Here is a 22,746-nt window from a genome sequence, read left to right as displayed (position 1 = left end):
CTGTGGATACCTAAATCTAATTATGTGCAGTGGCATAGCAAATTAGTGTTCCTTTTATAGGTAAAGGTAAAGGTTTCCCCTGACGTTAAGTCTAGTCATGTCCAACTCTGGGAATTTATGTTCATCTCCATTTCTAAACCAAAGAGGCAGCATTGTCCATAGACGCCTCCTAGGTCATGTGGCCGGCATGACTGCATGAAGTGCTGTTACCTTCCCACCAGAGCAATACCTATTGATCTACTCACGTTTGCATGTTTTCAAACTGCTAGATTGGCAGAAGCTGGGGCTAACAGCGGCTGCTCACCCACTTCCCCAGATTCGAACTGACAATCTTTCGGCCAGCAAGTTAGCAGGTCAGCAATTTAACCCGCTGCGCTATTGGGGACTCCCCCTTGCCATACTTTTATAGTATGGCAAAAATCAAGATTTGCCTTTTTTGAATTAAAAAGAATATTTTCAAGACATGGATGATAGAATCTGTAGTGTCTCCTATTTAACATTTTTAAAGGTTAGCAACTGTGCTAAGCTACCTGTTTAATACAATGTGCAGTATGAGCTTGAGTAAACATTGGTAAATCTATTCTTTATCTCCACAACATTGGACATTGCGGGGGGGGGGGGGGGCTAGCTGCACAGATACTTTTTTCCTGTGGGAGGGGGAAATCTGTATTCTTTACTGATCCTAAAGAGTAGATACAAACCATATTCTTACTGGTAGCATATCAATTACCTGCTTGCAGTCTTTCTGTTCATGGCGGCATGTATTACATTTCTATTTCAGTCATATTATTTCTAAAATTACATCTATGCCTATAAAACTAATGGTATACATGAAACCCACACAAATCTGATTCCTCTTTCTTTCTCCATTTTTCATGATGAAGCCAACCCACACATGTATGTCACTGTGTGGCAGCTGGCTGCACTAACACAATTCCAGTAGCTCCATTTGAGATCCATTATACTAGATTAATGCTATGAAATGTGATTCATTGTGATGAAGAATCATAGAAAAAAACTTTTACACTCCAGTTTGTGGTACTACTAAATTTGTTCAACTTTATGGTCCCAAGTTAATTCCATAAGGACACATATGCTACTAAAGTCAATTGAAAATTCTTAAAATCCCCCATCTGCTGGTTTTTAAAACCTGAAGTCTATATGAAACTTTATCTTATGACCTAGAGTTGTTACAGAACTGCCAATCAGTACCACTGCCTTTTCTTCTTTGCTGTTAAGGATAGTAATTAAAGAAGTTAAGCTTTTCCACCAGTTTGAAAATGTTGTATTTTGAGTTGATATTGTCTTATGCTTGAATGGCATTGAATAGTAGCCAACTATTAGCCACTCTGAGTCCCTCCATGAGGGAGAGAGGGTGGGATATAAAACAAAGTAAATAAATAAAATTGTACAATGGTTGTGTTCATGTTGCTGTCAAAAGGTATAGGACCAGAGTCATGAGGAAAAAGAAGGGACAGAACCTTGAATATCTGATTCTAGAATGTGGAGTTGTTTTCCAAAAAGTAACATTACCATCACCATCTAAAAATAAAAAATAAGTGATAAGTGGCAGCACTTTGTTGGCTAGGAGTAGATTATTATGTGCAGAACAAAACTATGAAAATGCATCAGATCACGTTGATACAGGGTTTGGAAAATTGCATTTTATGGCAGAAGAATGCATATCCTTAGCATGTTTTTTTTAATTCCTGTAAAATTTGTTCAGATGGATTTGGTTCCTTTGGAACCAAGCTCCATGAATAGATATGGGTGCTGGCCATTGGTTGGGGATGCTATGACTGTGCTTTTCCAACATGGCATGCTGTTGGACAGGATGGCCCATATGGTCTCTTCCAGCTCATGCCCAGAGTCACTCAATACTGCAAATGGTTTAGGACAGAGGCTTCAATGAAGGCATCCAAAGACTGCATCACTAAAACATGAGTCCTTAATAACTGTATCCAACATTCCCAGCTTTGTCTTTCTCTCACTCAAACCCGTGGCTGCAGTACTCTACCGTGACACTCAATTTATAAAGGAAGCCTTTCTCTCCCCCCCCCTCTCTTTTTTCTTCATTTGACAGCCACAGCTTTTGTATACCAGAGAAAGAGAGACTTATGTAAACATCCCAAGATGTGCAAAAGATAAATAGCTCTTCCAGCCAAAAGGCCTCCACCCATCTCAGACCAAAACCACAGGCAACCAGCTGGGGCTAGATCTTTGTTTTTTTCCAGCAGATGAGGCAAGATATAGCCTTTTTTGGAGGATCTTTGCCTCTACTGTAAATGCTGTTTTCTGCTATCATAGCAAAGTAAGTCTTGTGCAAATTTATGATGCTACCAAAGGCTCCTTCAGACATGGAGAGAGTGCCTCAAATATTTTGACAAGGAGCAGCTGTTATCACCAGTTTGGGAAAGCTGTTGGAGAGCCATCTAAGATTAAGGCTTTCACCCCATTTCAGGGTACAAAAGTCAAAATTAATTGTGTGCTATGCATTTATCTGGTCTTTAGGTGAAGTACAGCTGTAAATCTTTTAGATGGGACTGTAAGGGCTCCAGAGTCCTGCTCCCTGCCATGTAGGAATACACAAATAAAGGACTCCCAAAAGAGTCTGTTTAAAGATGTAACAATAGAGAGTCCACCACCCTCTGAGAAAATCTATTCCAAGCGTAGGCAATTCTTACAGTAGCGTACAGAGAATCTACCTATACAGATATAATGTAAGTGGATTCTCTTGTAATTTAACCCATCTAATACTGTGGTGCCAGCTGAGGAGTATGCTTTGAGGCCTGGAGAAAATGCTCATTTGTTACATGTGATGTCTGTAACTGTGTGGGGATGATGAGGTATAGTTGGAACAGTGATAGAAGTTGCTTTGTGCAGTGTTTTTCTCAAACTCTGCTCCTCCTGATGTTTTGGACTTCAGCTCCTAGAAATCCCAGTCAGTTTACCAGCTGTTAGGAATTGTGGGAGCTGAAGACTAAAAAAACCTGGAGGGACAGAGTTTGAGAAACACTGGCTTAGTGTGTTTTATTACAAAGCCAGCTAGTAAAGGCAGTGTTTTTCCTTGCCTCTGTGTTGACATACTATCTGGTCAGCTGGTTTTTGGCAGATTCTGGATCCAATTATCCAAATCCCCATTATGACCATTAATGCAACCAGAAGGCTTTCCAGTGCTTTTCCTACTTTTGCCCACTTTGGTGGTGTAATATCACAAGAAATTTCCCCATCAATTCCGGTTTTTGCCATGATATTTCAAAGAAAGTGATGCTACTAACCTGCTCATGCTATTTAGCCCTGTTTTTCACTTGTGCAGCACCTGGAAATTATGGGCCAGAAGAGGGATGATATAGAAGACAGTTGCTGATGCCTTTGGCGTTCCCCTCATAACTGTTTCTCCCAAGAGTTCTAATTCCTTTCTCAAATAATCGTACTGTAGAGTCTCATTTATCCAACGTAAATGGGCCAGCAGAACGTTAGATAAGCAAAAATGTTAAATAATAACGAGGGATGAAGGAAAAACCTATTGAACGTCAAGTTACGTTATGATTTTACAAATTAAGCATCAAAACATCATGTTTTACAACAAATCGACAGAAAAAGCAGTTTAATACACGGTAACATTATGTAATAATTACTGTATTTACGAATTTACCACCAATGTATTGAAAACATTGACTACAAAAACATTGACTACTTAACAGATTGACTACAAATAAAGATAGAATTGCATAAAACGAATTTACAGTAGCCACATTGTTGGAAGTTAAATTTGTAAAAAGGTCAGTCCTATGAAGATTTTTAAAAAATCTGTGATCCTTGCCTGCCTAGAGAAAAGCTGTGGATCCAGGCGGGAGGCAGACTGCGTTGGATAATGCAGAATGTTGGATGAGCAAAGGTTGTATAAGCAAGACTCTACTGTAGTTTCTTCTTTCTTCATGTAGTGGTTTTCCTAGGACTTAAAAAAGAAGAAGAAGAAACACAGTACTTTTAACCTAAACATCTTCCACTAGGCTTACTCCAGAAATTCATTGATGGTTTGGGGAAAGTGTAATTGTTATCTTGCACTTAGAAGTCTGTGATGCTTCTGGTTTCTTTGGTGAAAATAATTCCAAGCCTGAGAGTACATTATATTAAATATATCCAAGCAGCTCTCAACCTTCCTTAGTGTTTATGCTTGGATTTTTTCCTGAGCAGTTGCTAAGCCATGGTATTGAAGGTGCCATTGTTATAGCTGCTGCCTAGCAACAATTGTGACCAACTTCTGTGGACACACTGGCCTTCACAACCATAGCCATGCCCACACACAGCCATATGTAGCAGCCCAGACTGTTTAGAAGCCAGGGCTGCTCAGATGGGTCTCCACAAATGTGAAGACCTACATAATATAATAGGGGCTCATTTTGTGACATTTTGTTTGTTAGGTCACTTTTATGTTACTCTTCAAAAGTTGGATGCTTCTCCGCTTGGGCTTTCCCACTGTTTGTATGACATCTGTTTGTTCAAGAATAAATGGACCTGGAACTGCTATATTCCTGTTTTCTCCATCACTGTGCTTTATTTTTGCTATGAAACTAAAGAATCTAAACTAAACAAGAAATTGAAAAAACAACTTGAAATATGTCATTTTTTGGACTGCAATGCCTTCTGTCTCTGCATGATGGGAGATGAGATGAGAACGGATGTCCAAAAAAGGCAAATCTTCAAACTTTGTCCTCACAATTATAATGGCACTGTATGTTTTCCACTGTAAGATGACCATAGCTCAACTATCGCACTGTGTGAGGTGCTGATAAAATTTTTAGCTGTCTTTCTTTTAAAATGATCTAAGAAGGCTTTATGTCTAGAAAGCCTGCATTCTGGATCTTGTGCTGTACCTTATATGAGCCTTTCAGTTCTATCTGTTTGCTGATCTTCCAGTCTGATGAAGACTGGATGAAGCCATATGACATTGAAGTTCCAATACAACCTGGTAATAGTAAAGGTAAATCCCCCTGAGTTCAATAATTCTCATGTCCAAGCAGCGGCAGTAAATGGAACTTATGTCAATGAAATAGTAAATCGGGTCTAGGTTTCAGTCTGAATTTTACAGGAGCTATCCAAGGTGCTGAACTCTTTTCCCAAAATATATTCAGGACCATAGATTCCCTATATTCTAATGCCAGAACCACTACTGTCCCTGTGGAGATGTGCGTAGGATCACAACCTAAATGTTTCTGTCCAGGATCCTGTATGGAAGTTGCATCTTCATAGGTGGATTTATGTGTGCAAGACTTAGAGTGATGCTGTTACATAACTATATAGCATTGCTGGCAAAGGAACTGATGCACAATTGGATCAGTACATTAGGCATTCTTCCTGGTGTCCTTTTACACTCTTCTGCAACTCACTGACAAAATTTCTTAGTGCCTCTGTTATGCATTGTAGTTCCTTAATCCTAAAATGCCATTGACTGTAAGATGCACACAAATTTTAGTGACACAAAAAATAAAGCTTCAAAAAAGTTGCTGAAGTTCTCAAATGCATCCAGTTATTAGAAATGCTTATATGAGGAAACAAGTGCAACTTAAAATTGAAGAAATATCATACTTATCCATATCTATGTTGAATGAAAGTCATATAGGATTCCATACAGGTTTCATATAGATTTTATTTGCTGTCTTTTTTAACCCAAGTGTTCCTCACAGCATAATTAAGAGAAGCAATGCCACCACCAGTTGACAATTAAAGATGTAATGAAACAATGATTTCATGTGATCCCTGTTCAACCTATACTAGGTCTTTCACTTTCAGGGGGAAAAACTGTAAATAAAAAATATTCTTAACCTCTAAGGAATCTCTGGGGCCTCTTCCACACAGCTGTATAAAATCCATATTGGACTGGACTATATGGTAGTGTGGACTCAGCCATACAACCTAGAATATCAGGGCAGATAATCCACAATATCTGCTTTGAGCTGGGTTATCTGAGTCCACACTGTCCAGACTGAAGTCCCTCCCACACACCTCTATAACCCAGAATGCCAAGGCACATAATCCACAGTATCTGCTTTGAACTGGGTTATTTGAACCCACACTGCCAGATAATCCAGTTCAATGTGGATTTTATTCAGCTCTCTGGAAGGAGCCCATGGGCCCTTCCACACAGCCCTATATCCCAGAATATCAAGGCAGAAAATCCCACAATATCTTCTTTGAACTGGGTTATCTGAGTCCACGCTGCCATATATTCCAGTTTAAAGCAGATATTGTGGGATTTTATTCAATTGTGTGGAAGGGGCCCTAGAGATTTCTGGGGAGAACATATTAATTAAAGCCATAAATAATCAAATATGCAAAAGTTAAATCTGCAAATGTGGAAGGCCAACTGTATTTGAATGTTTTTTAAACAAAGCAATAGAAATCACCATTGAAATGAACTACTAAATGAACATGGTCCTGTCAAGTGTGCAAATAGCTGTAAAAAGTGGCCTTAATTGATGCTGCATGGAAATTAGAACACATGGGGGAAATGAGAAAAAAACAGCCTGGAAATATTTGCTGTAGCCAGATCTTGAATATGATATATTTTAGTCCCCTTCTATACTGCCATATAAGGAGCCCCAGTGGCAAAGTGTGTTAAAGCACTGAGCTGCTTAACTTGCAGACCGAAAGGTCCCAGGTTCAAATCCCGGGAGCGGAGTGAGTGCCCGCTGTTAGCTCCAGCTTCTGCCAACCTAGCAGTTTGAAAACACGCAAATGTGAGTGGGTACCGTTCCGGCAGGAAGGTAACGGCGCTCCATGCAGTCATGCCAGCCACATGACCTTGAAGGTGTCTATGGACAACGCCGGCCCTTTGGCTTAGAAACTGAGATGAGCACCAACCCCCAGAGTCAGACATAACTGGACTTAACGTCAGGAGAAACCTTTACCTTTTATACTGCCATATAAAATCCAGATTATCATAGAATCATAGAATAGTAGAGTTGGAAGAGACCACATGGGCCATCTAGTCCAACCCCCTGCTAAGAAGCAGGAAATCGCATTCAAAGCACCCCCGACAGATGGCCATCCAGCCTCTGCTTAAAAGCCTCCAAGGAAGGAGCCTCCACCACGGCCCCGGGAAGAGAGTTCCACTGTCGAACAGCTCTCTGATTATCTGTTTTAAACTGAGGTATATGGCAGTGTAGACTTATATAATCCAGGTCAAAGCAGATAATGAGGATTATCAGCTTTGATAATCTGTATTATATGGCAGTGTAGAAGGGGCCTTAGGGGCCTTCCACACAGCCCCATATCCCAGAATATCAAGGCAGAAAATCCCACATTATCTGAGTGTGGACTCAGATAGCCCAGTTCAAAGCAGATATTGTGCGATTTTCTGCCTTGATATTCTGGGATATGGGGCTGTGTGGAAGGGCCCTTAGACTATAGATCCAAGAAATTCTAGTCTAGCCATCTCATATATTTTATGTTTAAAATCCTTAATAGTCTAAATTATATCCTCAGGTATTTGTTGTTAGGCAGTGCAAGTTTTCCAATTTGTGGGAACTCTGAAACAAACCTATGACAGGATTTTCTTAGCAAGATATTTTGGGAAGGGGCTACTTTTGCCTTCCTTGTGTTCCATCCCAGAAATGTGAACTCTGGTCTTCTGCGTCCTTATCCACTGCACAAACCACTACATCACATGAGCCACAACTCCCAGATTATTGGCCCTTTGTCATGCTGGCTGGGGTATCTGCGAACTGAAATCTACTCTGGTGAATTCATCGTTCCATAAACAGAAATGTGTCCAGTCACCTCATTCAAAATGTCACATTACCTTGTTCAGTCTCATTCTGGGACTGAAGCTTTCTCACTCCTTCCTCCGCTCCCTATTTACCCCCAGGGTAGTTATTGTTAATTTTTAATCTCACTCTCCTTTTTTATCCTTGTTGAAATCTCTGCTCTTTTGTGGGCGAGTCTTCACAAGGCTGTAAGTGTCTTTCGAACACTGTGAGTACACACAGGTCTGGCCACTTGTCATTTACGAGCTTCTGGGCAAAAGAGGAAATTGCTTCAGGGAGTTTGGAAACTTGGGAGTTTTCTTCTTCCTTCGGTCTAGGCACGAAGAACCTTTATAAATAAGTGCAGAAAAAGTGGAAACACTCAAGATCTGTAGATGTTGGACATTTGATTTGGATCACCTGCTCCTTACAACTCATTTTTCCTCAGTAAGTGATGTTCATTTTTTTAATATGCTGAAATTTCTATGTAGAGGTATCTGAAGTTTAAAATGTGATTGGGTGTTTCCAGCTTGTGTAGCTCTCCTTGCCTCCTGGAGTTGCTTGGGGTTATTTTTCAGAACTGGTTTATCCTTAGAGTGACCAACATTGAGGATTATGTGCTACTTGTAGCAGTGACTGTTCCTTGCAAGGGATTGTTTCACATCTCCTTGCTGAGAAAATCTTCAATGGCTGCTTTTTAGTTATCAAGCAGCTGTAAAAATCAAGGGAGAAGACCAGAACTCCCACAAATACAGTCATTTCCATATCAATTGGAAACTGAAACAGGGTAGCCAAGAGGATATTAAATGAGGACACATTTCCCCAAATATTTACTAATAATAGTACACCAAGGTGTTGCTTATTATACAGAGCAAAACTGTGACATTCTATCTACTGTACAAATATGAAAGGCTCATCTGATTGCTTTGCTCAAACAAATGTAGATAGTGCTCCATTAATGTTTATACGTGGTTCCTTGAGCCTTTAACAGTGGCTTAACATGCAGAAAGTTAGTAAACAATGCCTAATAAGATGACTGGGAGCCCCCGTTGGTGCAGGCGGTTAAACTGCTAAGCTACTGAACTTGCTGACCGAAAGGTCGGCGGTTCAAATCCAGAGAGCAGGGTGAGCTCCCAGTGTTAGCCCCAGCTTCTGCCAACCTAGCAGTTCGAAAGCATGCAAATGTGAGTAGATCAATAGGTACCGCTCTGGCCAGAAGGCAAGGGTGCTCCATGCAGTCATGCCAGCCACATGACCTTGGAGGCATCTATGGACAACGCCGGCTCTTCAGCTTAGAAATGGAGATTAGCACCAACTCCCAGAGTCAGACACAACTAGACATAATGTCACAGGAAAACCTTTACCTTTACCTTTTAATAAGCTGACAAACTGCTAAAATATGCAGGAGAAAGGCTTGGAAGAAAAAGGGTGGCAGGACTTCCATATGAAACCATGTTAACTCATATTTAATGTCTTAGCAGCAGTGAATTTATGTTCAAAAGCAGTCTTTCCTATCCTTTTGTATATTTCGGGGTTCAGCATATATCATGATTGAAGGTTCCAAAGCCAAGCTAAGGAAAGATTTTGGCTCCCGTTTTCTGCTCTCTTTCTACCTTTCCCTCATATGTAACAGTGTCGCATGAAGAAATTCAATAAGAAATGTTCTTTCATTTTCACCAAGTTATGTTTTGGTTTTGGAAAGTCGACTAAGCACCTGTTAAAGAGACAATGGATGTCAACGCAGGGAGACCGTGCTGTAAACGTTTAGAATCCCATTTCATTATCTATCTCTGTTTATATCTTCCTTAGGGCAGGGCCCCCTTTTTTCCCCTTGAAGGCAACATTCTGCCAGCAGGATAATAACTTACGATCCTGGTGTGTTACGAATGAGCTTCTAAGAAATTGGCTTTTATTGTTTGGGGGAGTGCACAACCTTTCTCTTGATGTGTTCAAATTGTTTTTCATTTCCTTTTGTTTCAGTCACATTTAATTGCTTAATGTCATAATGTTAGCAGGCAAGCTTAAGTGTAGGGCTAAAATCGAGTAGACCACCCCACTTTCCAACCAGGAAACTATTTGCTAACAAAGTAGTGTTGTTGTTGTTGTTGTTGTTGTTGTTGTTGTTGTATCAGGACAAACCTTGATCTAGTTCATTTGGGATATATTCTGTATCCTATTTCCGCACCTCAACAATTTTGGGTGTAAGTGGCCCATACCGTGCAAGTTGTGGTTTCCTCCTGATAACACTTTAAATAGGACCAAGTTACAGGAATAGCTTTGAGTTTGTCAAACCACTTCCCTTTAGCCCCTCCACACCCTTTTTAAAAAGTCACGTATACTTCTTTCACTTACAGACTGGGGAGCAAGGTAATTACTCCATGTTCCCCAAAATATCACCAGACAAAACCAAGATACATGTGACCAAACAACAAAATGTGGCTAAGATAGTGACACCTATTAAATAGAAAGAACCAACAAGCTAAGAGAAGTGACAACTATTTGCTTTTGTTTCCTTTTGTACTTCGAACTCAGTTTGCAACATGGTCAATTTGCAATAAACTTACAGTAATGGAGGAAAATGGAGCCCCTGATGGTGCAGCTGACTGCTGAGCTGCTGAACTTGCAAATCAAAAGTTTGGCAGTTCGAATCCAAGAAGCGGGGTGAGCTCCTGCTGTTAGTCCCAGCTTCTGTCAACCTAGCAGTTCAAAAACATGCAAATGTGAATAGATCAATAGGTACCGCTTCGGCAGGAAGTAGTGGCGCGCCATGCAGTCATGCCGGCCACGTGACCTAAAATGCGTCTACAGACAATGCCGGCTCTTTGGCTTAGAAATGGAGATGAGTACCACACCCTAAAGTCGGATACGACTAGACTTAATGTCAGGGAAAAAACTTTACGTTTACATTTAAAGGAGGAAAGCAGGAAGAATCTGGGATATTTTTAAAGGAGCTGAAAAAATGAGATGAAAGAGAATTACATTACAGTGATGCAGTCAGGACATCACTGAGTAGGGCTGCAGCTAGAATGCCCGCCTATGCTATTAAAAAGCACTCCTGCCAGATCAAGTGGCTATAAAGTGCACATGAAGAGGCCCACATAGGCTGTCTTTCTGATCAACTTTAACTGTTATGGCTCAGTGCTATGGAATTATGGAGAGTTGTATTTTAACAAGGTCTTTAACCTTCTCTGCCAAGGTGTTTGGTTGCTTCACCAAACTACAATTCCCATGCTTCCATAGCAATGAGCCATGGCAAAGAAAGTGAAGTCAAACTCCATTAACGCAGCACTGTAGATCAGCGGTTCTTAACCTGTGGGTCCCCAGGTGTTTTGGCCTACAACTCCCAAAATCCCAGCCAGTTTACCAGCTGTTAGGATTTCTGGGAGTTGAAAGCTAAAGCATCTGGGGACCCACAGGTTGAGAACCATTGCAGTAGATGAATCCTTTATCATCATGGAAGGTGATTTGTGTCAAAGGTTGCTGGAAAGAGCAGGGCAAATAGCTTTCTACCTCTCCATCATGGTCTCTCCTGTTCAACCCCTTAAATCTCCCTATTCTATTCCTCTCAAACTACTGGGTGCTAGAGAGGTTCAGTTTTCTTGCTGCATTACCTGAAGAGGATAGCACCTGGTGGCGCAATGGGTTAAACCAGGGGTCCTGAAACTTTTTAAGCCGAGGGCCGGTCCACAATCCTTCAGACTGTTGAGGGGCCGGATTATCATTTGGAAAAAAAAATACAAACAAATTCCGATGCACACTGCATATGTCTTATTTGTAGTGCAAAAACAACAACAACAACAACGAAAGAACAATACAATATTTTTTTAAAAAAACAATTTTAACCAACATACATTTATCAGGATTTCAATGGGAAGTGTGGCCCTGCTTCTGGCCAGTGAGATAGTCAAGTTAATTAGGGTTGTTGTTGTTGTTGTTGTTGTTGTTGTTGTTGTTGTTGTGTGCCTTCAAGTCATTTCAGACTTTGGGTGAGCCGAAGTCTAAAATTTATTTATTTATTTGTTTGTTTGTTTATTATTTACTGCATTTATTTATTACATTTGTATCACACCCTTCTCACCCCAAAGGGGACTCAGAGTGGCTTACAAGTTATATGTACATACAATATATTATATTATTAGCATAGCACAATATTAGCTTTATATATTACTATATTGAACTATACCACTATACTGTAATATTATTAGTAATATTATATGTAATATAGAATATATAATTAATATTTTTATATGGTATTATTATTTGTGTTATATTGAATTACATTATAATATTATTATCAATATTATATGTATTATATGTATATACAATATATTATATTATAAAACTGAGGGCGGGGGCCAGGTAAATGACCTCGGAGGGCCGCATCCGGCCCCCGGGCCTTAGTTTGGGGACCCCTGGGTTAAACCCTTGTGCAAGCAGGACATGTGGGGAGTTGAGAGAAGCCTCCCACAGGGTGGTAAAACATTCAGGTATCTCCTGGACAATGTCCTTGCAGACAGCCAATCTTCTTACACCAGAAGCAACTTGCAGTTTCTCAAGTCGCTTTTGACATGAAAAGAACCTGAAGAGGGTTCCAAATTAGACTGAGGGCCACCAACACAAAGCCCATGGCCCATAAGCTGCCCACCCCACTCCGATGGTTAATACCCCTTGCCCATCCAAGATGCCAGTACTAATACTAGTATTTTTGAAGGCCCAATTCAGCTTTTCCAATAACTGAGGACACCTAAATGCAGTTCTTTGGGCTTGTGCCTCCAGTTCTTTCCCACCCACGCATCCCATCTGAAACTTGAAAAGAGATCCAGCCAGGTAGAAGGTGGTGCCAGCCGGGAATGATTTGGAGATGTCTGTTTCCGTGGCAACGTCCCAATTAGGCCTAAAAAGGAAGGAGTGGGGTTGCGCTTTGATCTCTCTTCCCTGGAGGCAGCTGGGATGGAAATCAGAGAGAGCATCTGTGTGCTTGCCAGTTAGAGAGACTGAGAGGGAGAGGGATCAGTAGGCTTTAGGGTGGGTTTGCCAGGAAGCATCTTCTCATTTCTGCCAGATTCAGGGCTTTCTGCCTTTTCTCCTTGCATTATGACGAGGACCCTAATTGAGACAGGGATCTGTTCTCTCCAAACACTGCACAGCAAGCCTATGAGCCAGACCCTGTCTCAAAGGAGACTTGTCCCCAAGAGTCAAAAGCAGAAGCAGACTTACGGTGAGGCAGAGTAAGGGAGCTGCTTCAGGCAGCAGAATCTGCCAAGGACATAGTAAAATGTTATTTGGCTTAGGCCATACAGTCAGTTCTCCGCATTCACTGGGGTTAGGGGCACAAGACCCCCACGAATTTTCAACAAACTGAAAATAAAGAAATTGCTGATTCATTACCTGAGAGAACAGGGAAAGTTTAGGTCTTCTAACTTTTGCTGGAAGCTGACTATAGAATGGCATTAAAGGACCCAGAGATGTCAATAAAAAAGATCTTTGTGTCTTCCAGCATGAATACAGCCACACGGAAGGATCTAGCAATTCCTGCAGTGGATATTTTTAGTCAAATCCATGAACAATCAAATCCGCAAATGTGGAAGGATGACTGTTTTTCTAATACCAATAGGATTTTATAATACTTATAGTACTTATAGGATTTTTGCCTTGATGTGCAATATGTTAAAATATTGCCAATTTTTTAGAAGATATTTGGAAACTATCCTTAAATCCTTAAATCTATTCTTAAATGTCCATTACGTAAATACAGCAGGCCCTCCACTTTCTCTTGGATTAGGGCCCTGATTTTTTTCAGCCTGAGAAAACACTTTTCTAGGATTCTCCAGGCCTTCTAGGGTGAGTTGCTGTGAGTCTTTCAGGCTGTATGTCCATGTTCCAGAAGCTTTCTCTCCTGATGTTTCGCCTACATCTGTGGCAGGCATCCTCAGAGGTTGTGAGGTCTATGGCAGGCATCCTCACAGCCTCTGAAGATGCCTGGCATAGATGTGAGTGAAACGTCAGGAGAGAAAGCTTCTGGAGCATGGCTATACAGCCCAAAAAACTCACAGCAACCCAGTGATTCCAGCTATGAAAACCTTCAACAATACATTATTCTAGGGTGATTCTATAATAAACATCCAGCAAGTTCCTAGAGAGAACATTCTAATCGTCCACAAACAATGACATCTAGAAAAGGTAAATCCTCAAGTGTAGAGGCACAGTGTGTTTAAAATGCCTTCACCAGATGTTGTTGGAATCCAAATCCCACTATTATCTCTTTTGGCTGTGGTAGCTAGAGTTAATGGAAGCTGCTATTCAAGAACATCTGCAATCCAAGAACATGTTCCCAAGCTTTATTGAAATTTTCTTCTCTTCTAGTTATGATAACAATCTGTACAAAGGAATCCCAGCAGCTGATTATGTCTTGCATTACATCTTTCCTTGTTCTTCTACTTGTTCTTGCTAATCAGTACTTAATTTTTCTCTGACTCTTTTTTTTCTTTCTGACTCCCTATAGGCACAATATTGGCCTGGTGACTTAGACCCTCAAGCATTCAATTCGAGGCAGCATAGTCTGGAACTACTTCGTGCCAGGATGGCAAATTTTTCCGATAACTTCTCCTGCTATGATCCATCCATTGTTGACTACCGCTACGTATCAGTCAGCTGGGGTATTGTGGTGGCCATAGTTGGTACAGTTGGCAATGTGCTCACCCTGTTTGCTTATGCATCTGACACCAAGCTCCAGACACGTGTCAACCTGCTCATTGTCAACCTGACCTTGGCTGACATTCTGTATTGTACCTTCCTGCAGCCCTTTTCTGTGGACACCTACTTGCATCTCTATTGGCGGTCGGGTGCTGATTTTTGTCGAGTCTTTGGGATGTTGCTCTTTGTCTCCAACTCGGTCTCCATTTTAACACTTTGCCTCATTGCCATCAGCCGTTACCTGCTCATTGCCAACACTGCCCTCTTCGATCGCATCTTCTCCCGCCTTGGGGTGCTGCTCATTGCCTTGGCCTCCTGGGCAATTGGTATTCTCAGTTTTGCACCACTGTGGCCTGCCTATGTCTTGGTGCCCAAGGTCTGCACCTGCAGCTTCCATCGTATCCGTGGCCGGCCATACACCACCATCCTCATGGCCCTCTACTTTGTGGTGGGGCTCAGCTGTGTTGGTATTTTTTACTTCCTCATCCATCGCAAAGTCAAGACTGCTGCCCATGCTCTCGACCAGTACAAACTCAAAAAGTCCAGTTTGAAAGAAGTCCATGTAGCTGGGACCAGCTTGACAACCCCGGGACACTACCAAGAGTTGGACAGTGGAGTAGACAGTTCAGGTCCTTCCCAGCATTCCTGTGAGGCTTTGCCCTCTGAGTCAACTTCCAAAACTTTTGTTCCACTAGATTCTGAGAATGGCAAAACTCCACCCAAAGCTCAGCCTGCAAGCCCATCTAAGAAGGTCACACCATGCCAGGCCAAGGACAACAACACAGAATTCCGCCGGGTGACACGCATGTGCTTTGTGGTTTTCCTCTTCTTTGTCATATGTTACATACCCTTCATGCTGTTAAACATCTTGGATGCCAAAAATCGGGCTCCAACTGTGCTGCATATGATTGCTGCTAACCTTACCTGGCTCAACAGCTGTATCAACCCAGTACTTTATGCTGCAATGAATCGTCAGTTTCGTGAGGCCTACAAAGGTGTGATATCCAAGTTTGTGCATCGATTTCGTGGGTGCCACTAATTTATCAAGAGTGTACAATTGGTCCCCTCTGTCTGCATGAGATGGACATGTTCCCCTCTGATTCTGATACTGCCTCAGAGCAGGAATGCCACCACAAAGATGCTCAGCCTTTCACACTGGACTAGTTTCAGAGACCTTAAGTAGGCCTATGTGTGAATTCTGTTATTTTACCACTGCTGCATTTTATATTGCATGTAGCCTATATGTAATGGGGAAATCAGAGTGAATTCATGGGCTGGCCTTTGCCTTGAACATTTGTTGAAGCTGGGGATACCCCTCCCTCCTTTAGTTTATAAACAATGACAGAAGAGTGGTTAGGTATGCCACATTTCAGATATTAGAGCATGGGAGGGTGGGAAATATGTGGGCCATGAAACACTGTGGCTTCCAATGCTATATCCCTGCTGCCTGCGTTGTTACTACCAAATCACTGCTGTGGCCTCCAATGAGACCTTTTCACACAGCACAGTTATAGTACTATTATCCCACTTCGGTTAGCATCCTGTGGAATTTTGAGGTCTGTAATTTGCACAAAGGCACTTCCCAGGCTAAGGATCCCATTCCTCAACTTCAAATCCCAGGATTTCAGTTAAAGTGGAATCATACTGCCATTATTGTGAGAGGGTTCCAGAACCACATTTAAAATAACCAACATTTTGTTGTATTTTATAATAATATATTCATACTTATATATCTAAATGATTATATCTTACTACCTCCCATCAAAGCAAATTTTCTAAAGATATCTAGAGTTCCTGAATAAAGGCTGATTTTTCTTCAAATTTCTGAGAAAAAGAAGCCCTATGTGCATTAAGTGACTAGACAAGAAGAATCCAAACTTCTCTACTAATGCAGGAGAGTAAGAAAAATGGCACCGAAATACCATATTGATCTAGTACAGAACTTGTTACACAGTAAGGGAATTCAAACTTCTCTGTACAAGACAAATTGGTGCTGTTGCCTATAGATCTGTATGTTTCACAGCTGTAATATTTCTAGCATATCATATGATATGGGTGTCATGAGCAGTGTTGTTCAGTCCTTTCTGTACAAAAAAATGCATGCCCTTGTGTGCTCAGGATGTCCCCAATTCTACCCATGGACAAAAAAAAAAAAAACCAGCCACAAGAATGAAGACAGGGCTACGTTGAGTGGCTGCTGAAGGTATCATATCCTATCTGATCCTGAAACCTAAGCAGGATAAACTTTGGTTAATACTTGGATGGAGCCTGCCAAAGATTACGAGGTCAAGGAGTCTATATATTTCAGGACAAAGCAATAAGCAAACCGTAAGGAAATAACAGGAGTCCCTGGTGGCGCAGCGAGTTCAATCGCTGAGCTGCTGAACTTGCTGATGGAAAGGTCGATGGTTCGAATCCGGGGAGCAGGGTTTGCTCCTTTCATTAGTCCCAACTTCTGCCAACTTAGCAGTTTGAAAACATACAAATGTGAGTAGATCAACCGCTCCAGCTGCCACATGACCCTAGAGGTGTCTACAACAACACCGGCTCTTTGGCTTAGAAATGGAGATGAGCACCAGCCCCCAGAATCGGACATGATTAGACTTAATGTCAGGGGAAAACCTTTGCCTGTACCTAAGGAAATAACATTTTCCCTTACAAGCCTGTCTAGATTTTAACCTTTTGTACAGATGATAAAAGAAGGTTTTGCAGTTTAATAAGCTTTTCCCATGTTTTTATGATAGAACCAATTAGGAAATGACATTTATAACCTAGGAACAAAAATTATGTTTACATAGTTTTATACCCAATGATAGACTAACAGGAGGTGTGGTTAAGTGCTGGATGATCATCTTTGTAGACTTTTATGCGTCTGTTATAAATATTGAATAAAATAATATGTTTAAATAGTCATGTCAAATCTTTCTTTGCATATGTCGGATCCACCTTCCCTGTGGTTTCCTATTGCAATGCCATTATCTGTTAAATTGCTCAAGAAATGAGCTTAGCGAAACCACGGTTGGGCCAGCGAACACGGAGTGCAGTCCTGTATGCACATGCTCAGGATTCTTCTTGATCTCAGTGCAATTTTATTTCTAAGTAAACATGGCAAGGGCAGGGCTGCAGTTCTGGACAGGCAAACAGTTCAGTTGTCAATGTGGCATCGTTTTCCCCAGGCAGGATTCCCATGATTTTGACAACACCTGGGCAGCTATATTTCCCCCATCGCCCAATCAGATGACGCTTTTCTCTGCATCATCTTTCTCACTTACAAAGGTCATGGGCTTTTTTTCTGTTCTTGTGATTTTTGGAGAGGAAAGATGTCATTTTTTTACTATATTTCTATCCCGACCTATCTCACCTCAAAGGGGACTCAGAGTGACTTACAGTTAGGATAGAAATATAGTAAATAAATAAAATTCCCCAGTGGTGCAGTGGGTTAAACCGCTGAGCTGCTGAACTTGCTGACCAAAAAGTTGGCAGGGAGCTGGGTGAGTTCCTGCTGTTAGCCCCAGCTTCAGCCAACGTAGCAGTTCGAAAACATGCAAATGTGAGTAGATCAATAGGCACCACTCTTGTGCGAAGGTAACGGCGCTCCATGCAGTCATGCTGACCACATGACTTTGGAAGCATTTACAGACAACGTGGGCTCTTAGAAATGGAGATGAGCACCAACCTCCAGAATCAGACACGACTGGACTTCATAACAGGGGAAAACCTTTACCATCTATATATATAAAAGAGTGATGGCATCAGGGCAGCGGACAAAACAACAAAAGTAAACACCCCACAACCTCGAAAATTGACAGCACAACCCCTCATCCATTCCTCTAGGTTGATACAACAAAAAGAAAAGAAAAATAAAGTCCTAATTAGAGATAGAGGAATAATTGTTTTTATCCAATTGCTGCCAGTTAGAAGGCTAAGCTCCACTCACTTGGTCTCCTAGCAACCCACTCAGCCCAGGGGACCCTTTACCTTAACTACCACCAATTCCTCAATACTTTATTTCCCATACCACCATACTTCGCCACAGCAATGCGTGGCCGGGCACAGCTAGTTATTTAAATAAGATGTCATCAGTTCAGCTGTTGTTGGAATGGGAGCATTGCCAATTTTTACAAAAACAATCCCTCTCTTGATTTACAACTCTCCTTTTTCTTTCTTCAGTCAGGTGTAGCTTCCACAGAGTACTCAACACTGTATATTCTTATGCCCCTTCCACACAAGTGAATAAAATCTCACATTATCTGCTTTGAACTGGAATATATGGCAGTGTGGACTCAGATATCCCAGTTCAAAGCAGATGTTGTGGGATTTTCTGCCTTGATATTCTGGGTTATATGGCTGTATGGGAGGGCCCTTCGTCACATCTGCACTATTTCATTAGATGGAATAAGTTGGAAGATGCTTGCCGCAGACACGTAAAACCTTTTCCTGAGCTTTCTATCTTAGCCAGCGAACTCCTATGATTTTTCCCTTTATTATGAAGCTGCTGCAACAAGCTTCCCCCACCCCAAAGATAACAATCCAAAATGATGGAAAATATACAATTTATTAAAAAGAGTCCAACTGCATCCCAACTATATTGTTCTCCCTTCTTTGTATAATGAATAGCCCTCACTTGAAGTTGTAGCCATTCATCTAAAAAAGCAAATTATATTAGCTTAGAATGCGATCAGTCAAAGTATTTGTATACAGCTATTCATAGTATATAATAACCTTGTATTCAATAAATCTCCCAAATCTCACCAGCAAGTTGGGAAGTTTATTTTCAAGAGATATACAAGGATACCTATTCAGATAATGTTTGTCCAAACACATTAATGGAAAACCTACCTACTTGGCCACCGGTGACAACTGCAGAAATAGAGATACTAGTAGCCCAACTTAAACCGGGAAAGGCACCAGGAGAGGATGTGATCCAGCCCAAGGCCATCAAGAATAATTTGGACTTTTGGTCCCCTATCCTTGCATCTCTATTTATTTGTATTGACAAATACGGCCCAATACCCAAGGACTGGGGAATGGCAGTCATTGTACCCATATATAAAAGAAAATGGAGGCAGGACGATCCGGCAAATTACAGACCCATTAGACTCCTTAATACTATTAGCAAAATATATACAAGGTATTTGCACTGGAAATTGCTGGACTGGATGGAGCAAGAAAATATACTTGCGGAGGAGCAAGCCAGCTTTAGGGAAGGACGGTCCACCATAGACCAGTGCATAGTATTATCCTTCTGGGATGCCTTGCGGGGATGGGACTTGAAGGTACTGCTTTGCAGTGGCTCCACTTATTCCTGGAGGGTCGGTCCCAGATGGTGTCACTGGGGGACTCCTGCTCGGCCCCACAACCATTGTCTTGTGGGGTCCCGCGGGGCTCTATATTGTCCCCCATGTTGTTTAACATTTACATGAAGCCGCTAGGAGAGATCGTCAGGAGTTTTGGAGTGCGGTGTCATCTCTATGCAGATGATGTCCAACTCTGTCACTCCTTTCCACCTGTCACTAAGGAGGCTATCCAGGTCCTGAACCGGTGCTTGGCAGCTGTGTCGGAATGGATGAGGGCCAACAAATTGAAACTGAATCCAGACAAGACAGAGGTCCTCCTGGTCAGTCAGAAGGCCGAACAGGATATAGGATTACAGCCTGTGTTGGACGGGGTCACACTCCCCCTGAACACGCAGGTTCGCAGTCTGGGGGTGATCCTAGACTCATCGTTGAGCCTGGAGCCCCAGGTCTCAGCGGTGGCTAGGGGAGGCTTCGTACAGCTAAAACTTGTGCTTCAGCTGCACCCGTACCTTGAGAAGCCGGACTTAGCCACGATGGTCCATGCTCTTGTTACATCCCAATTAGACTACTGTAACACACTCTACGTGGGGCTGCCTTTGAAGACTGTTCAGAAGCTTCAATTAGTCCAACGGGAGGCAGCTAAGCTGTTAACCAGAGCGGCGTACAGGGCGCACACTACTCCTCTGTTACGTCAGCTCCACTGGCTGCCAATTAGCTACCGAGCACGATTCAAAGTGCTGGCTTTAGCCTATAAAGTTCTAAATGGTTCCGGCCCAGCTTACTTGTCCGAACGTGTCTCCCGCTATGACCTACCATATAAGATCTTCAGGGGAGGCCCTGCTCTTGGTCCTGCCAGCCTCACAGGAGTGGCTGGCCGGGATGAGAGACAGGGCCTTCTCAGTGGTGGCTCCTTGGCTGTGAAACTCCCTCCCTAATGAAATCCGGCAGGCTCCACCCCTTTTGAGTTTTAGAAAGAAAGTGAAGACCTGGCTATGTGAGCAAGCATTCAAAGAATAAGTTTTGTTGGCTTCGACTCGGTCTGGACTAAGGTTTATGTACAAGGTTTTTGTGGATGAATGGCTCAAGTATTTTGTATTGTTTTAAATCTGTATTTAACTGCTTATGTTTTTATTCTTTTGTATTGTTGTGTATTGGCATCCAATTCTGCCAGTTTTGTAAGCCGCCCTGAGTCCCTTTGGGTGAGAAGGGTGGGATAGAAATGATGGAAATAAATAAATAAATAAATAAATAACAGTATTACAGCATCTTATAGAAAAATATACCTCCCAGAGAACATCGTCCCTCCATGCTGCATTTATAGACTTTACAGAAGCCTTTGACTCTATCTCCTGTACCAAACTATGGGAAAAACTTGGGTCCACCTCAATAGATAAACGACTCCTGCAACTAATATGCACCCTACATGAAGGGACCACACTGAAAATAAGGTGTAGCTCTCAAGGCCACCTCACTAGGGCCACCGAAACGGAGAAAGGCATCAAACAGGGATGCACTCTGGCCCCACTATTATTTAATGATTATATCAACTCCATGGTGGAGCACATTTACAACTTGGACTACCACCCTCCAAAACTGTCAGGAAGGCACCTATCTACCCTGCTTTATGCAGACGACGCAGTGTTACTATCCAGAACCCAAGTAGACCAGAAAAGAGCCCTGAAAGCCCTAACAAAATACTGCAGTGCAGAACAGCTTCACCTTAACTTTCAAAAAACCAAAATCATGGAGTTCGCAAAATGACCCAAGTACTATACATGGAGACTAGATGGACACAACATCGAACAGGTCTCAAGCTTTAAATACCTGGGGGTATTTTTCCACTGCACTGGAAATAGGACAGTACATGCTGATTACATAGCTGAGACAGTGCAAAAGAGCTCATACGCTATCTTAAAGTTTATTGAGATGGGAGGAGGCCACTACATTCCAGCAGCACTTAAGCTCTTAGAGGCAAAACCAATAGCACAAATGATGTATGGATCCCAGCTCGGCCCCTACTCAAACTATGCCCTTCTGGAGCAGGTACAATCAAAATTTTTAAGATGGCGATGCAGGTCCCCAGGTGTGTCTCAAACACCATCCTGCTATTAGAGACAGGCCTCGTGAGAGTGGAGATGAGAGTCTGGATAATCACTCTCAATTACTGGCTGCATCTGTCTCACTCGTCATGTGGCCTTGCCCTGCTAACTCTGAGATACGAGTTTCAATCTACATGGAACAAGGTAGTGGCAACAAAATCACAACTCTAGGCTTCTCTCAAGAACATCTACTATGGGATGGGACCAAGCTAAGGATCACATCAGACAACGGATCCTTGATACGGAGCGACACTCCGACTTAGCCTGCTCTCCAGTTTTCAACATCAATGCATATAACAGATATCTCATCACTCCCATGGCTTACTTAGCAAACCTGGAGGTGCCTAAACATCATAGAGCTTTCACTCTCGCAAGATGCCATACTCTTCCATCAGCAGTACTGGAGGGGAGGTACGGGAAGACCCCTGCCCAAGAGAGACTATGCCCTTGTAAGTCTGGCCATACCGAAACAACAGAACATGTGCTCCTCCAGTGTATGTTCTACAGAGATATTAGAATCAATTTCATCACTCCTTGGCTTTCAAAACATCCAGGCCGCACTGAAAGATACTACACCTCCCTGTTGCTCTCAGAATCCTTCTCTGCGATAACCCTTAGTGTCGCCAGGTTCTGTGCGGCAGCAATTAACACCAGACGGACAATGACTGACCCCGCAGGGCAGCGATCTACCGGGAATGCAGCCAGAGCTATTTGTTATAACTGAAATGCTGCAAATGCCCCCTCTATCCCCCTTTAGAGCCTCCCAGTGGTTTGATACCTACTATTAGCTGCCCCTGCTCTTTAAACTATAAGCATAGTCTGTTTTTAATCTGTTTCTCTTATAACATGTTTTTAACCTGGCCTTTTATCTGACCTTTAGGGAACTGCGATTCCCCTGTTTCGGGTACC

The 22,746-nt window shown here is 42.1% G+C and overlaps 1 protein-coding gene across 1 annotated transcript; it reads left to right on the top strand.

The window, feature by feature from the left end:
- The first annotated feature begins 7,986 nt into the window (after positions 1 to 7,986).
- Positions 7,987 to 17,350, top strand: gpr84 (G protein-coupled receptor 84). The gene is made up of 2 exons (XM_008103611.3): positions 7,987 to 8,195; positions 14,251 to 17,350. The coding sequence occupies exon 2, from the start codon at positions 14,329 to 14,331 to the stop codon at positions 15,478 to 15,480; it is 1,152 nt and encodes a 383-aa protein (XP_008101818.2). The 5' UTR covers positions 7,987 to 8,195; positions 14,251 to 14,328; the 3' UTR covers positions 15,481 to 17,350.
- Positions 17,351 to 22,746: the final 5,396 nt, after the last annotated feature.

The sequence above is a fragment of the Anolis carolinensis genome, chromosome 2 (assembly GCF_035594765.1).
Source record: "Anolis carolinensis isolate JA03-04 chromosome 2, rAnoCar3.1.pri, whole genome shotgun sequence".
In the NCBI taxonomy this organism is placed as follows: Eukaryota; Metazoa; Chordata; class Lepidosauria; order Squamata; family Dactyloidae; genus Anolis; species Anolis carolinensis.
The sequence above is the reverse complement of the archived record's forward strand: the minus strand, read 5'-3'. Positions and strand labels throughout refer to the sequence as shown.